This window comes from Stegostoma tigrinum, chromosome 30 (genome assembly GCF_030684315.1).
Source record: "Stegostoma tigrinum isolate sSteTig4 chromosome 30, sSteTig4.hap1, whole genome shotgun sequence".
Classification (NCBI taxonomy): domain Eukaryota; kingdom Metazoa; phylum Chordata; class Chondrichthyes; order Orectolobiformes; family Stegostomatidae; genus Stegostoma; species Stegostoma tigrinum.
This window is the reverse complement of record NC_081383.1, coordinates 18760223-18775527: the sequence shown is the minus strand read 5'-3', so window position 1 is coordinate 18775527 and position 15305 is coordinate 18760223. Positions and strand designations below refer to the sequence as shown.

General features: G+C 41.8%; 1 protein-coding gene across 6 annotated transcripts in view; it reads right to left on the bottom strand.

The window, feature by feature from the left end:
- The window catches only part of mfsd12a (major facilitator superfamily domain containing 12a), a 51027-nt gene extending 35936 nt beyond the window's left edge, over positions 1-15091 (bottom strand). For 5 of the 6 annotated variants that reach the window (XR_009442797.1, XM_048559890.2, XM_059638480.1 and 2 more), the window contains exon 1: positions 14405-15091. Coding sequence is in view for 5 of the 6 variants with exons in the window: in XM_048559890.2 (XP_048415847.1) it covers positions 14405-14672 (268 nt within the window). In the remaining variant the exon portion in view is untranslated. The remainder of the gene's footprint in view (positions 1-14404) is intronic. The other variant, XM_048559891.2, reaches the window with a different exon arrangement.
- Between the last annotated feature and the right edge of the window lie 214 nt (positions 15092-15305).

Genomic DNA, 15305 nt, shown 5'->3' with positions numbered 1-15305 from the left:
GAGTTTAGGCCACATCAGATCACCCACAACTTTGTTGAGTGGCAGAATAGACCGAAGGGGCTTGGATGGTCTTGTCCTGCTGCTCACAGTTCAAAAGCATTTGTGACCTTCTATTCCGTAGATGTGTTATTTGTTTTCCAACTGGTTTTAACCAAAAGTCAACTGATAACAGGCAAAAACAGATGAGTGTATGGAAGCCATTAAATCCTCCCCAATGTCAGTAGTTGTAGGTGTGGTTATCACACAACTTGTTAAGACATACAGAAAACACTTTTTAGTGAAAGCATTATGTGGCTGACTGACAGCAAGTGCTTTAAAATTTATTTTAATCACTCAGTATTTACCAACTGAGGTGTTGGTATCACAATACCAAGCTATACAGATCAGAAAAGCTCCAGGGTCAAAGCATGTGCTAAGTTAACTAATCCCCGATTGCACAACACAGGTCAATGTTATTGCTGAGATAACAGCAATTGTACAGTCTTAACACAGGCCAGTGCAGGAAGAAGAGTCAATAGGATTGTTCTAGGAGGCTTTAAAGCAGGGACAACAGAGCTCTTTCAAGAAGTCCACAAGAGGGGGGGGAGAGGGGTGGGGAAGAGAAGAGAGGGGGGAGAAGGCTTTCTCGCCCTTTTCAGCAGAGGGGTAGCACAATGGTCCACACCGCTGCCTCAAGGTGCCAGGGGCCCAGGCTCAATTCCAGCTTTGGATAACTACTTGTGTTGAGTTTGCACATTCTCCCTGTGACTGCAGGGATACTTCAACCACCTGTCCCCACCCCACCCTGCCCAACCACAGCTAAGGCAGATTGGCCTTGCTGAATTGCTACATTGTGTCCACACAAGGGGTGTTTGGGTGGGATGCTCTTTGGAGGGTTGGTACACAGACTGGATGGGCTGAATGCCCTGTAGGGATTCAATGATTCTAACGCCGCTTTGGTTTAGCTCCTTCCTAGTCTCCCTACGTGTCCCTCACCTTTGACAGTCTGCACTTAATTGGGCTTTCTATGCAAGTTAATCCATCCAAACACGTGATTTGCTGGTGACAGTTATTGGATGAAAAAATCCATGGCTGATTTGGAGATGGAACAGAAGAATGTTCAGTAATAACAGAACTTCTGGACATAAACAGGAAAAAAAAAGGAGAAGCAAAGAATTTGGGCAGGCATCAAGGCAGGAGGTTACAAAGATCAGGTGGGAAAGGGATCTGCAGGCAAATTTCAACTTTGCATGTTACTAGCAGGGAGCCAATGGAAGACCAATGATAAGGGTGCTGCAAAACAGTGCACAATACAAAAATTGGGAAATGCAACCTTCCAAGGCCTTTGAAGAAAAAAAACCACACAGGAAGTTATGTACCAATATAAAAAGGAAGCAGAAACAAAACAAGCAACAACAGCTAGATATTCTGAACATCGCAAGCTCAGTGAAAAACCCTAACCTCTGTATACATTCTCTGCTTGCAGTCAAGAACAGCTAGCTTCTAACTTCCAGGAAACACCTGTAAATGTATCATGTGTGTTTGTTCCAATGATCTGACTGTTGTATGGGCTTCTTCAGCAATATTAAAAGTGTGGTACTTCCTGAAGTATCTGCTTAAGATATCCAGACAGAATAACCAGGAACATAATTTCTTCCTGACTGAGGAATAATAGCTCATCATAAGTGAAAAGTCTCACAATATGGAACCTTCAGGAGATATTACCAGTATGTAAAGAACAGCATATAAAACCAACATTTATTTCTTGATAGAAGTGTGGAGCTGGAGGAACACAGCAGAGGAGTTGGAATGATGATGTTTTCGGATCCTTAATGCCATAAGACATAGGAGTGGAAGTAAGGCCACTTGGCCCAGAGTCCAAACCGCCATTTAATCATGGCTGATGGGCATTTCAACTCCATTTACCCACACTCTCCCCATAGCCCTCAAATTCTTGATTTTTCAAGACATTATCAATCTCTGCCTTGAAGGCATTTAACGTCCTGGCATCCACTGTGCTCCGTGGCAATGAATTCCACAGGCCCACCACTCTCTGGCTGAAGAAACATCTCATTTCTGTTCTAAACTGACCTCCTCTAATTTTAAGGCTGTGCCCATGGGTCCTAGTCTCCCCGCCTAACAGAAACAACTTCAAAGCATCCACCCTTTCTAAGCCATGCATTATCTTGTAAAGTTTCTATTAGGTCTCCCCTCAACCTTCTAAACGCTATTGAGTACAATCCCAGGATCCTCAGCCGTTCATCATATGTTAAATCTACCATTCCAGGGATCATCCGTGAGAATCTCCGCTGGACACGCTCCAGTGCCAGTATGTCCTTCAAGGTACGGGGCCCAAAAATTGAAAAAATTCTAAATGGGGCCTAACTAGAGCTTTATAAAGTATCAGAAGTGCACCACTGCTTTTACATTCCAGCCCTCTTGAGATAAGTGACAACATTAGACTCGCTTTCTTAATCACGGACTCAATCTGCAAGTTAACCTTTAAAGAATCTTGGACTAGCACTCAGAGATCCCTTTGTACTTCTGCTTTATGAATTTTCTCACTGTTTAGAAAATAGTCCACGCTTCTATTCTCCCCCCCACCCCCCAAAAAGTGCAAGACCTCACATTTGCTCACATTAGGGTCAGGACCCTTTTTTTTTTGAAAATCTATAATCTGAAGAAGTGTTTCTACTGTATACAAGACAAGTCCAAGCAAAAGCCATAATCCAGTTCACACTGTCCAGTTTGATTTGGCAAAAAAAGTTACAAAATTACTTTTCTGGTTTAAAACTGTCATTAAGAAAAACTTAAAACTCAAATCAGGAAACATACTTAGCAACATACACAAACACTAACTTCTTCTGCAGTATTTGTCAGAGACTCTCAATCCAAAGCCATTGCTCAGACAGCCAACTCCAAAAAGAAAAAGGGGCTCCTGAGAAAGTTACAAAATATCTACCAAAATTCTGCAGTTTCTAACACCTTCAAACCCACCCCCAATTGGGTCAGCTCTTACTAGCTTCTGACTAGTTGCCAGGTACTTGACTAGCTTGTTGACTCCTTTCCTCTTACAAAGATAGCAAATAATTTATAAAGTTCAATGACAAAACTAAACAGGGGACAATATTTTAAAATAACAAAGTGTGAAGCTGGATGAATACAGCAGGCCATCTCAGGAGCAGAAAAGCTGACGTTTCGGGCCTGGACCCTCATGCTCCTGAGATGCTGCTTGGCCTGTGTTCATCCAGCTTCACACTTGGTTATATTGGATTCTGCAACATCTGCTGTTCCCATTGCCTCTGAACACATTTTAAAATACGCATTTCACTGCTTTAGATTTAACCAATCCACAACCAGTCTCACAACATTTCTCTCTGTACTGGGACGGCACAAGACAGTTAATTTGAATCTATTAATGCTATCTGCAATTAAAAAAATCAAAGCATTCAATGCTCTGATAAATATGTCACTACTTACTTCACAATTCTGAATATTTTGTTCTCATCTTGTACACGACCTGTGCAGATGCACACACGGTGGTCAAAGATGCCAGTTTTGTGGCAGAATTGTTACTCAGCACCAGAAACAAATTTCAAAAAGGCATTTAAATTTACAACTAAATTTTTGCAGAAAACAACATTGTCAAGGAAATGGTAAAGGGGGCCCCAATGAAGGGCTGAGTAATCTCAGAAGCAAAAACAGTGGAAAAAAGTCCTCATTGTAGAAACTCCCATGCCATGCCTATTGCATAAGCAAAATTACACCAAGTGGTACAATGTGGAAGATATTGTTGTTGCCAAGAACAGAATCCATGAATTTTTAGTTCATCTTTTTAAAGTAATCAGCCAAGAAATTCTGAAGGAACTCAAAAGAATAAAAAGGTAAGTTCAACTTGTAAGTAGCATACCGCCTCTTGCAGTTGGAAAGCCCCAGGAAAACCACATTCAGCTCACAATGTCAGATAAATGCCTGTAGTTTCCCAGAAACATCTTTTAAAAAAGCAAGATAATGCAGATACTGGAAAACTGAAATTAAGTGTCAGATAAACTCAGTAGGTCTGACAGCACATGAGGAGCAGGAATGATAACTGACGTGAAGTCCAATAATGACTTCAGTTCTGTCTGCGTCAAGTACAAGGCAGCCAATCTCAGAGGAGTCATATCAGGCTTGAAGTGCTTATGATGTTTCCCTCTCCATAACTACTGCCACATCTGCAGAGTTCTTTCAGTATTTGATATCATTTTAAAATTTCTTATTCCTACGTTCATCCTCTGTCATAATCTGTCTTCAAGTCCACCACACCACTCATCTCTAGTCTCCAGTTCAATCCTTCCTACTGTGCAGCTCCTACTCTGGCCTATTGCAGATCCCCCAACCTCATTTGCAGGCATGCCTTCCATTGCCTAGGCTCCCAGCTCAAATTCTCTCCCCAAACCCTCTCTGCCCCAGCCTCCAGCTCAGTCCTTGAAAGCCTGCTTTGAGAAAACATTTGAACACCTTTTGTAATATCTCCTTCTCTAGCCTGGTGTCACATAATTTAATATAAAAAACACGATCTTCAAATGCCACGATACACGTTCAAACAGAAAAAAGGCTACATTAATACAGGCTGTTGTTGGTGGTTAGAGTCCTGGGCAATAAAAACAAACGGTTTTAGAAAAAAAAAAAGAAAGACAAACAGTTGAATTTTCAGACTCAATAGAAATAATGTTAGGTCAGGCCCTCAGTGATTCCACAATTTCCAGTCACATTACAGCTCACCTAGCTTCAAGTAAACCACTCAAGAACTCTACACCATTACCCACATTTTAAAGAACAGACAGCATGTAATTCTTACTTTAAACTTCTGCAATGCTTTCTTCTGTTGAGGCAGCTTCAATATATGCAAGGAGTGGCAGAAGGTTGGAGTTCCCCCACACTCAATAGTGCTGCCTATTAATTCCACTTAAAGCTTATTAATATTCCCATTTACCAGAACAGCTACTATTGTTAGCACACTTTGTGAGGTCCTTAACACAAATGGGCATTGCTTTGAAGAACCAACTTGGATGTCAACAGGCAACCATAAATGGAAAGTGTGAATTTAATCTGTTTCAAGAAATAGGCATCTTCAAACAAAAAAGGATAGGTATGAACAGAGTTGTGAGAATGAGTGTGCAAGCAAGTTACAAAAGCAACGTTTCTATTTGTATTGCTAGCTGGATGCGTGAAACCTTAAATCTATCCGCACTGAGAAAACATGGTCACGTTCTCTAACGCCTCAGCCAAATTTTAAAACTCTACCAATGTCCATCCCCAACCCTCAAGCATTGCCAATATTAAGACTGCCTGCTTACTGTTTCCTAGGTTATATTCAAGGTGCTAAAAGAATACAGCAGATAGCCTGAGGTTTAAAATCAGTCACCAGACCATTATCAGATATTAAAATGGCCAGAGATTACCTCTTTCCAGTCATATTAAAAAAAAAAGAGTTAAATTACAGAAGTAGAATTGCAAAACAGACCTCAGGCGGTCATCTGCAAATACAAAAAGTATCCGGGGTGGGGTAAGAGAAGAACAAGATACCCTGGTGTACTTTTTTTGGGCAGAAGATAAAATCAGTTGTTTTCTTCACAAATGCTGCATAGTGGCAGTGATGTGTACCACCTATAAAACCTCACTGCAGTCTTTCAGACTCCACCAGCAACTTCCAAATCCTGGTACAAGGGCAGCAGATGCACGAGCCTATCACCAATTGCAAGTTCCCTCCAAGAGGTACACCATCTTGACTTGGAAGTGTAATCACCATTCCTTCACTATTGGAAACTTCATTCCAAAAAATCATTCACCCCAGCAATTCCACAAGTCAGCTCATCGCCACTTTCACCAGGGCAATTAAGGATGAGCAACAAATACCAGCCTTATCGTCACGGACAGAAACCACAGGCCCACGCAGAATGGCCTTAAGCCCAAGCACAGCAGGCACCTGAGAGGCTCAGCCCATTATTGGACACCCACCTTATACTGGATCTTGCTGACAAGCACTCAGATTGGTTGGTCTACATCGGGCCATGATCAAAACTCAGTACATCCCATCCAAGTAGCAGGGACTTGGACCCCAGAAATACTGAAATCACAGGACAGATTGTTAACTTTCTTCAATTATCCCATATTAGGGCGCAAATCTCAAAAAAAAGCCACTATCTGCAACAATATTGAACACCAGGTTCATCAGCTTTGTCTTTTTTTTTAAAAAAGAAATCAGGCTGCTTGATGTTACAACTAAACCTTCAAGACTTTCAGAAGAGTTTACAGTTTATTATTGTATGAAATTATTTCAAACAGGGAGCAAAATGGTAGCTGAGCTGAATTACATCACACCCTCCTCATTGGAGGAGGAGTGGCTGGTCACTTTTCATCCTCAAGTGATTTGCTCTGTATTATTTTACTAAGCGGACACTATTTTGGGACCAGGGTTCTATGCCCCGCCAGAGACATAAACGTTTGAGGAGCATGTTGGCTCAGTGGTGAGCACTGCTACCTCACAGCACCAGGGACTCGGGTTCGATTCCATCCTCAGATGGCTGTGTGTGTGTGTCTGTGTATGTGTGTGTGTGTGGGGGGGGGGGTCTGTGTGTGTGTGTGGGGGGGGGGGGGGTCTGTGTGTGTGTGTGGGGGGGGGGGGGTCTGTGTGTGTGTGTGGGGGGGGGGGGGTCTGTGTGTGTGTGTGTGTGGGGTGTGTGTCTGTGTGTGTGTGTGTGGGGTGTGTGTCTGTGTGTGGGGTGTCTGTGTCTGTGTGTGTGGGGTGTCTGTGTCTGTGTCTGTGTCTGTGTGTGTGTGTGTGTGTGTGTGTGTGTGTGTGTGTGTGTGGGGGGGGGGGGGGGGGGGGGGTGGTGTCTGAGGAATGGGTCTGGGTGGGATGCTCCAAATGTCAGCATGCACCTGTTTCCACACTGCAGGGATTCTATCTGTAAGGATATTTCTCGTCATGGGAAAAATCTAGGACCAGAGGGCAATGCAGAGTCTCAGAACAAAGGGGAGTTGAAACAAGACTGAGATCAGGGAGAATTATTTGTCTCACGGGGTTGAGTGCCTTTGGAACTCCTTGCCACAGACAGCAGTGGAGACAGAGTTCTAGTGTTTATTTAATGCTGAGATAGACAATTCCCCCAATCAAGATTCCAAGGGCTACAGGGAAAATGCAGGAAGGCAGACATGAGGAATGTCGGATCAGCCACAAGTCTATTGAATGGCAAAGCTGAGCAGACTGACTCCAGTTCTTAACAGTAGGAGTCAGCGCCTAGTGGGAAAAACAAAAAGGTTTGAGCATAAGTGGTCATCTGGGACTTTAGTCACTCAGAACATTCAGGACAGTGAAGTAGAAGGGTTTACAAAAAGAAACAGAAATCAAGAGCAAAAATTATAAAGCAGAACGTTTAAGGACTAAACCACAATGCTGTAGAAATCAAAACAAGGCCTGTAGGTACACTGTCACATGAATAAGAGTATCAAAAAAGGTGCCTTTCAGCATTGGATTATAGGAAGGTTTTAAAACATTACTGAATAGATCCTTTTCAATCATTTATTCAAAAATGTGAACATTCCTTTCAAAGTAATATGCCTTAGACTTAATGCGATTTGTCTGAAGACCTGGTAAAGATTTTGCAGCTGCCACTGAATTGTGCGATTCATTTACAAAAGGGCATTGCAGTTAAAAACACAATTAAAACCGCACACTTCCATGGTCATTGAGTGGAGATTGTGTCAAAGTGAACATCGCGGATAGTATTTGACTTTACATTTCAAAAAAGCGTACAACAGCAAAACATCTGTGTTGATAAGCGCACTGTCAGGTTTGTAAGTTATAGATTACATTATGTTACAGAAAAGAACTAAAAAACAGAATAAACAGGAGAGTACTCTATTTGCTTTGTTCTAAAACAATCCTTTGTTTCCACAATTCACTTCCTGGGATTGTTCATTTAGTTTTGTTATTTGGAATTAGTACTCAATTTTCCAGAGAGTTTAAGTCTGATGTCAAAAATAGGCAACTAAAAAGAGGAGGGTGAGTATCACAATTTAGGACAAGGAGCATGTTTCAGTTAAAGAAACACTCCATATTGCTTCTGATGTTACTCAGTAAATTTCAGTACATTACATACCTCAAAAGCAGTCTACAAAAGGGTATTACTCATGGTGAGAAATAGACAATATACACTGGCAAGAAACCGAGCTCAGGGAGGGAGTAATGTTGAAAAGGAATGGAGAAAATTACAGCTGACCTTGGTAGGTCTGTACATTCCAGCCAGAGACAGCAATTTGTTTATCAGCTGGGATCCTCCTATTCCATGTTTGATTTTCACACCAAGATCTATGGTTGTTCACTGAATCACTGGGAGAGGGTCTTTGTTAATATAGATTCTAAACAGGCAAGTCAAACAAACTCTCAAGGTGACATAATCTATTTGCAGCTTTTATTGACTATAAAAAAATTTTTCTAATCAATCTGTTCAGAGATGTTATCACACACCTCCAGAACACACAGCACCTAAATCCAGTCCTCCTGGTCCAGTGGTGGGTACTATCATGGCACCACATATAGCAATCCAAAAATTCTCTGCCTCAGTTCTATCTGATCTCTCACTATACATAACTTTGGTTTAAAAATCAAAATATTTGGACATATCATGACTATCACCAGAACAATTGGGTTTGAACCCAGGCCCCTGGTCTAGAGGTAACAACACCATCACTAAACTGAAACTGCCTTTTCCCTGCTTTTACTGAATAATCAATGAACTATTTAACAGCCATCAAGCTTCTCTTTTGACATCAATTTGTTGAACCCTTCTCAATAAATGCCTTGGATTGCTCAAGAGGCATGTTTATCTTCCTACCTTATCCTCAAAAGCAACTTGTAGAAAGTGATCAAGAATAGTCAAAAAGGTTTTGCCCAACTTTCTAGCATGTCTTTCCATAAAAGTGTAACACACACCAGGCACACACCCTTAGAACACAGTCATGAGGTAACTTTTAAAATCTTCAAACAAGAATTTTGGTAGAACTGTCAACTGTGTAATCTCACCATGCAGAACTTTCAACTGAAAAGAAGTTGTTTTAAAATAGGTATAAGATGCAAAAGTTTATTATTCAATATCACATTTCTAATTTGACATTTTCTTGAAAAGAACGGTTTTTAAAAAAATAGGATTGTGTAGCAAATTTGTAAAGGTTTAGAGAGGCTGCAAAGGAGGTATGAGGGTACAGTGGGTGTTGTCCCGATCTAAGCCAGGAGCTTCAGGTTAGTGAGTCCCACTCACAAACTTGATGGTCAAGCAAAGCGCATTAAAGTGTGACGAAGGGGCGGAGTTTGACCCCAGTATCATGTGCTTCTAACATGCTCCAACAGCAGCCAGTAAGGACAGGAAAGCTTCCTGTCTAGCCTTACAGCAGACAGTTTGAGTGTATACCATGGCATGCTTCTACAGCCTGCACCCAAGCTAGACAACCCACTTTACAAAAGTAGCACAAAACAAAACGAGTGCTTAGACATATTTTCTAATTCAAATTATCACAACAGGGTCTAATCACATCCAATGGTCCATTAACAAGGACATTAAAAAGTGCAAATTAAATCACAACTAACATCAGTTTGTACAATCTGGACACCAATCAGCTGTACTTACAGGCAAGTCCCTGAGAAAGCTGTTAGTGAGTCTATCAGCTACTTATGGGGGTGGGGGAGAGAGAGACACAGACAGACAGACAGACAGAGCTTTAAACAAACCTGGAGGCTCAAGAAAAAAAAAGGTGGTGATCAGATCCTGCTGGAACATTTTAAAAAAAACTAGTTATTCTGACATGAAACATGACATTAAAAAAAGTAACTTGAAATGCAATACCCAAGAGAATATTCCAAGAAAGGTCTGAAATGTGGAACAGGAAACAAGTAGTAGATCTTTTTCAACAGACTTGTTTCAGGTCTGCTTGTGAATGATGTCATTAAAGAGTGACAGGACTAAATGTGACTTTATTTCTCTCAAAGAGCAGCTCAATAAATATGCCATCAAGTTGGAAATCCTCATCTTGTACTTCCATTTCTCTTCACAACTTAACTATTCTTTGGCTGAGATTTTCTACCTGTGTTTCTGAAGACAGCAATAACTGGCGTCCCAATATTCCAAAATTTCCCTTTGTCATACTTCCATCTGAACTTTCCAAAACTAATAAGATGGTACGAAGTGCCATCCTACTTGGCAACATGGCCTTGAAGCTCTAATCTACTGATAGATGAAAGAAAAAAAGCACTTTCGAAGTTTCTTCATGTTAACTGAACTTGCCTTGTGCACCGTTGAAGGAAGTACAACAGAAAACAAGATACAATGCAACTTAAAATATACTGCTCAACCATGTCCAAACTAACCAAGGGGAGACTGTGCCAAAGTTGGAGGGTGGCACTTTGACTTAGTAAATATTTGACAGACTTAAAAAAGCAACATTTTGGCAGAATCAGCACACGATATTTTGGGCATTGAGGATGTGGTCTGATTTCCAAAATCTGTCTTGGGGCTTCCAATCCCACAGTCACCATCAAACCTTCTGTCAGTGTTAATTTTTTTTTAAAATTTGATGATCTAACTTGTCTCCATACCCTAATACCACATCTGATTTACATGAAAGAACAAGTACCCTCGGACTTTCCATATCAGAATAGATTCACTATGCAATTATAAAAAAAATTAATGTTTAAAAAAGCTTTATAATGAACCCTTTAGTTTGTGTGATCTGGCCATTCTCTTCCTACCAAAAGGAGAATTTACCTAGAGTTAAATTTAACCAACTCATCGACTCTTCCTGGAGGTCATTGCCATCCTTCCCACTGTTCATAGTGGATCAGAGATGATGCAAAACTTATTCAATGTATTCAAAATAAGCATCTATTCCCCTGCCTTATTATATTCAAGAACCCTGTCTTTACACCACTCAGTGCTCCAAGGACACACAACTCTTAAAGGCAAAATTCCTCATTCCTGTCTTAAACTGGAGGCCCCATATTTTAAAAATAAATGACCCCTAGTTCTTGATCTCACAAAAGAAATAGCTTCTCACTTGTTGAGCTCCCTCAGCCTCAATGAGATCACGTCACATTCTTCCAAACTCCAGTGGATGCAGGCACAGCCTGTTCAGCCTTTCTCCACAAGAAAAAGTCAGACACTACCCTAACACAAATTCCATGTACATCATGAGAATTTTACAAAAAGAAAAAATGCTTCCAACATTTTTAAACAACTTTGAAAAAGAACAAAAACTATGCTCAGAACTCTAGACGCGGCCTCACCAACTCTTGATGCACTAAAACGTACAGCAATAGCTCTACTCAGAAATCCCATTTCTCTTGCAATAAACATTCTAACTGCCTTCCTAATCACCTAGTATATACTTGCATTCTCATTTGGAAATTCATTTACTACAAGACCCAGAAACATTTATACTTCTAGAGTCCTGTAATCCCTTAAAACAGTTAGTCTTTTCTATGTGGCCTGTTAAAGTGGGCAAGTTCACATTTCTGTACTTGATACTCCTTCTGCCATTTGTTTTGCCTACTTGCTTAAACTGTCTTATTCCTCTGCAGTCTGCATCACGCCCTCTTCACAACTTTGTTTCCTACTTATCTCTGTCCCAGAGAAAGTGTATAACAGAGATAAAGTCAGCCACCTATGTGTGTATTGAAAATAATCGAGAAAATAACGTGGGTCAATAGGTCCAACCAGGCATATCAGCACAACAATACGTAGTGAAACAAGTTGCAATAATATATTCAACTGCTCGAGGATAATTTCATGTTAGAGGCACAATGTCCATGCCTCTGGACTAGCAAGACAGGGCATAGCTAGTATTTGGGGAACCCAGTTTAGCTGGAGGAATTCCAAATAAGAGTTGTTGTAAAAATCAGCATTTCAAAAGTTGATTAATGGTCACCATTAGCCAGACTATTTGTCTTAAAAACCCAATTCACCAATGATCTGGCCTAACTGACTCCAGACCCATAGTGCAGTGGTAGAGTCTTAACTGCTCTTTGACTGGATTTGCCACTTTCAGTCAGTTCTAGAGCAATTAGGGATCAGCAATGTCTACGTCCCATGAAGATTAAAGAGAGATAAGAAACACTGTAGAACACTAGGGAGGTCTGATGCTCATCATACTGCAAGAGAGAAAAGTGGATAATCCAAGATGCAGTTCTTTCATGCTGCTCAAGCAACAGAAGCTAGAACAGAAGTAAAACTTCCTTTAGAAATATAAATTGGAATTCCATTTTGTTTGAAGCAAAATGCTGAAACTTCCTTAAAAGGGACAAAAAACCATTAGTAACGTTGCTGCCCAATCTGTTATTCCTTCTTCAATATTTAACAGGAGACCATAGACCACACCATACATCAACACTTCAGTCTTCCCAACGCCACTGTGTAGAATAGACTAGTTTAATTCCATTATCATCTACCCTGACATTACTTTGAGCCCCACATGGATCCACCCAAATGCTGCCAGACTTGTTTGATCCTCACTAATATGTTTTTGTTTTATTTCCACCATCTGCAGTTTTTTTTAAAAGGGGGGGTTTGTGTGTTTAGGGAGTCCCAGGATGCTGATCCAACAAAATGAAGGAACAGCAATGCATTTCCAAGTCAGGATGGTGTGCATCTTGGATGAGAACTCTCAAAGTGGTGCTCCTATGCACCTGCTGCCCTTGTCGAGTTACGGTAGAGCATCTTTTCAGTGGTGCACAGCTGCCACTGTGCACCAGTGATGAAGGGAGTGAATGTAAAAAGCATTAGTTAGTGTGACAGTCAATGGGTTGTTTTGTCCTGGATAGTGTGGAGCTTTGAGAGTTGTTGGAGCTGCATCCATGTAGATAAATGGACAGTGTGTCAAGTGTTTCCTGACTTGCACCATGTAGACAAATGCTTTCTCCCCTGCTTTGGAGGCTTGAAATTGTTATTACCCTTCAGCAAAAAGCAAACAGCAAGGGTCTTTACATAGAGACCAATGGGAGATGGGCAAGTGGAGAGAAGATGGGGAGAGACAAGTCCACAGCATTCAACATCTAGGAGCTCACCACTTCAGAATCTTAGACTGAGTTCACACTTGATGTCCTAACTGCAACTTTGAAAAGCTCTATTGAAGAGAATTGGCAAGCATTAGGAAGTTGCTGAACCATTAATCAATCTTTGTTATTGTTTGACTAAGACACTGAACGTGTTTCGTCTCCATTCATTCCTGAATTGTATACACTAGAATGGCCAATACTAACTGCCCCTGAACTGTGTGGCTCTACAGGCCATTTTAGACAGCAATGACAACCACATTGAGAGTCTGGAGTCACTTACAAGCTAGTTAAGATAAAAAGATGGTAGACTTCCTTCATTTAAGAACATTAGCTAGCTAGATGAGATTTTCTGACAATAGCCACATGGTTGTGTTTCACTAGCTTTTTAATTCCAGATCTTTATAGAACTCAAATTTCAAACATCTGCACCCAGAACGTCAGGGACACCGGATTACAACTGCACAGCATTACCACCTTCCACCACATAAATACTCACCCCTAGCCTCCCATCCTTTATAAAGTGGAGCTCAACTAAAGTATTTGTTGGGTTCAAATTCCTACATGCACTCCCCATCGTCAGTCCTGGTCTTGGGCGCTCATTATTCCCAACACACCCATCCTCGAGTTGAGAGGGTGGTCCTTTAGATGGCTAGGCTCTAGATTTAGGTTACACTTTCCCTCAAACACCTTCCATCACCTCCTGAACTTCTACTTACCCAATAAAAACCAAGTGAACTGCGGATGCTGTAAATCAGGAACAAAAACAAAGTTGCTGGAAAAGCTCAGCAGCATCTGCGGAGGACAAAACAGAGTTAACGTTTCGGGTCCGGGTCCGAGGAAGGGTCACCGGACCCGAAACGTTAACTCTGTTTCCTCCTCCACAGATGCTGCCAGACCTGCTGAGCTCTACTCACCCAAACCGTTAGTAACGAATGCTCTACATCACCGACTGTCAATGCTGGCCTGTGTAATTTCTCCACAAGGCCACTACTATATGCCAGCTACTACCTTATCGTTAACTGGCTCACCTTCTCTTGTACTTATGTTCTAATTCAGTATTTTTGGGTTCCATATAACCCGGGGGATAAAACTGTACGAAGGGAATTTCCGACACAGAACTATTTTCAACTCGGCACTTTATACTTAGTTAAAGCCCAACAGTAAACTCAGGTTTACAGGAGATGTGTCACCACAGACACTTGTTAAATCTCTGGTTCCCTAGCCGCATGAGAGGGAATTGTTATATAAAAACATACACCACGTGTAATTACTGTGAAAAACACCGAATAAGAAGTGTTAGTTTACTCGCCGTCTGCATTTCAAACGGATGCCACTCACCAATAAGGTGCCACGTTTTCCTCTTGCCGTATTTGCCGCAGCCGGCAGTGCGGTCAGACTCGTAGCCGATGAGCGGGGTGCAGATTCCATCTGCGATCTGCCCAACCAGCAGCAGGATACCCGCGTTGTAGTTGTTAATGCCCAGGACCGTGTGGTAATAGACCAAGAGATAAGTGAACCACATGGACGCGCACAGGTCATTGAGAAAGTGCCCCACCGCGTACGACAAGCGGGTACAGAGAGGCAAGGCAGGCTCTTCACCTGCCATGGTATTAAATAAACACTAACTAGAATGTCAATAATCTCAAACTGTACAACCTGACCGAGCCCCAAACAGTCCTACCACCAAAACCGAAAACCTCCAGCTTTCACAGCCTGCGGCTTGCAAAACGAAACCTGTAGTCCTTTAAAACAAAAGGTGGATCTACATTAGCTAATAATTCACATTAATCTAGGGAGGTGAGCCTAACGAAGCAGGCTGTTTACAGAAACAGATTTCACAAAGACACATTGCTCTTCCTTGCCCAGCTCCGTGTTTCCGGGAACATTAGTGTGTTTTTGTCGCTGCCTTTCAACCTACCTCCCTCTCCTCTTCCAGCAGCTAATGCAGCCGCTCTTCGACTGGCTAATAAATGAGCAGCTGCTCATATGAGCGGCCCAGAGGCTCCGCACTGCCTGGGCACAAGGGCGTCTCCCCGCCGGGCTGCGGCCACCAATAAGCGGCGGATCGGGGCGGGACCTCCGCCGCGGTGAACTGGGTCTCACTTCGGGAAAAGGTCGTACAGAATTGTATGGTTACGTCCTTAGTCCTTGTTTAACCGCCTCGGAAGTTACACTGAGTTAGCAAATCTCAAGGATTTTTCAAAAACAATGACATCTGTGTGTCTGCTTTTTTAAGTTG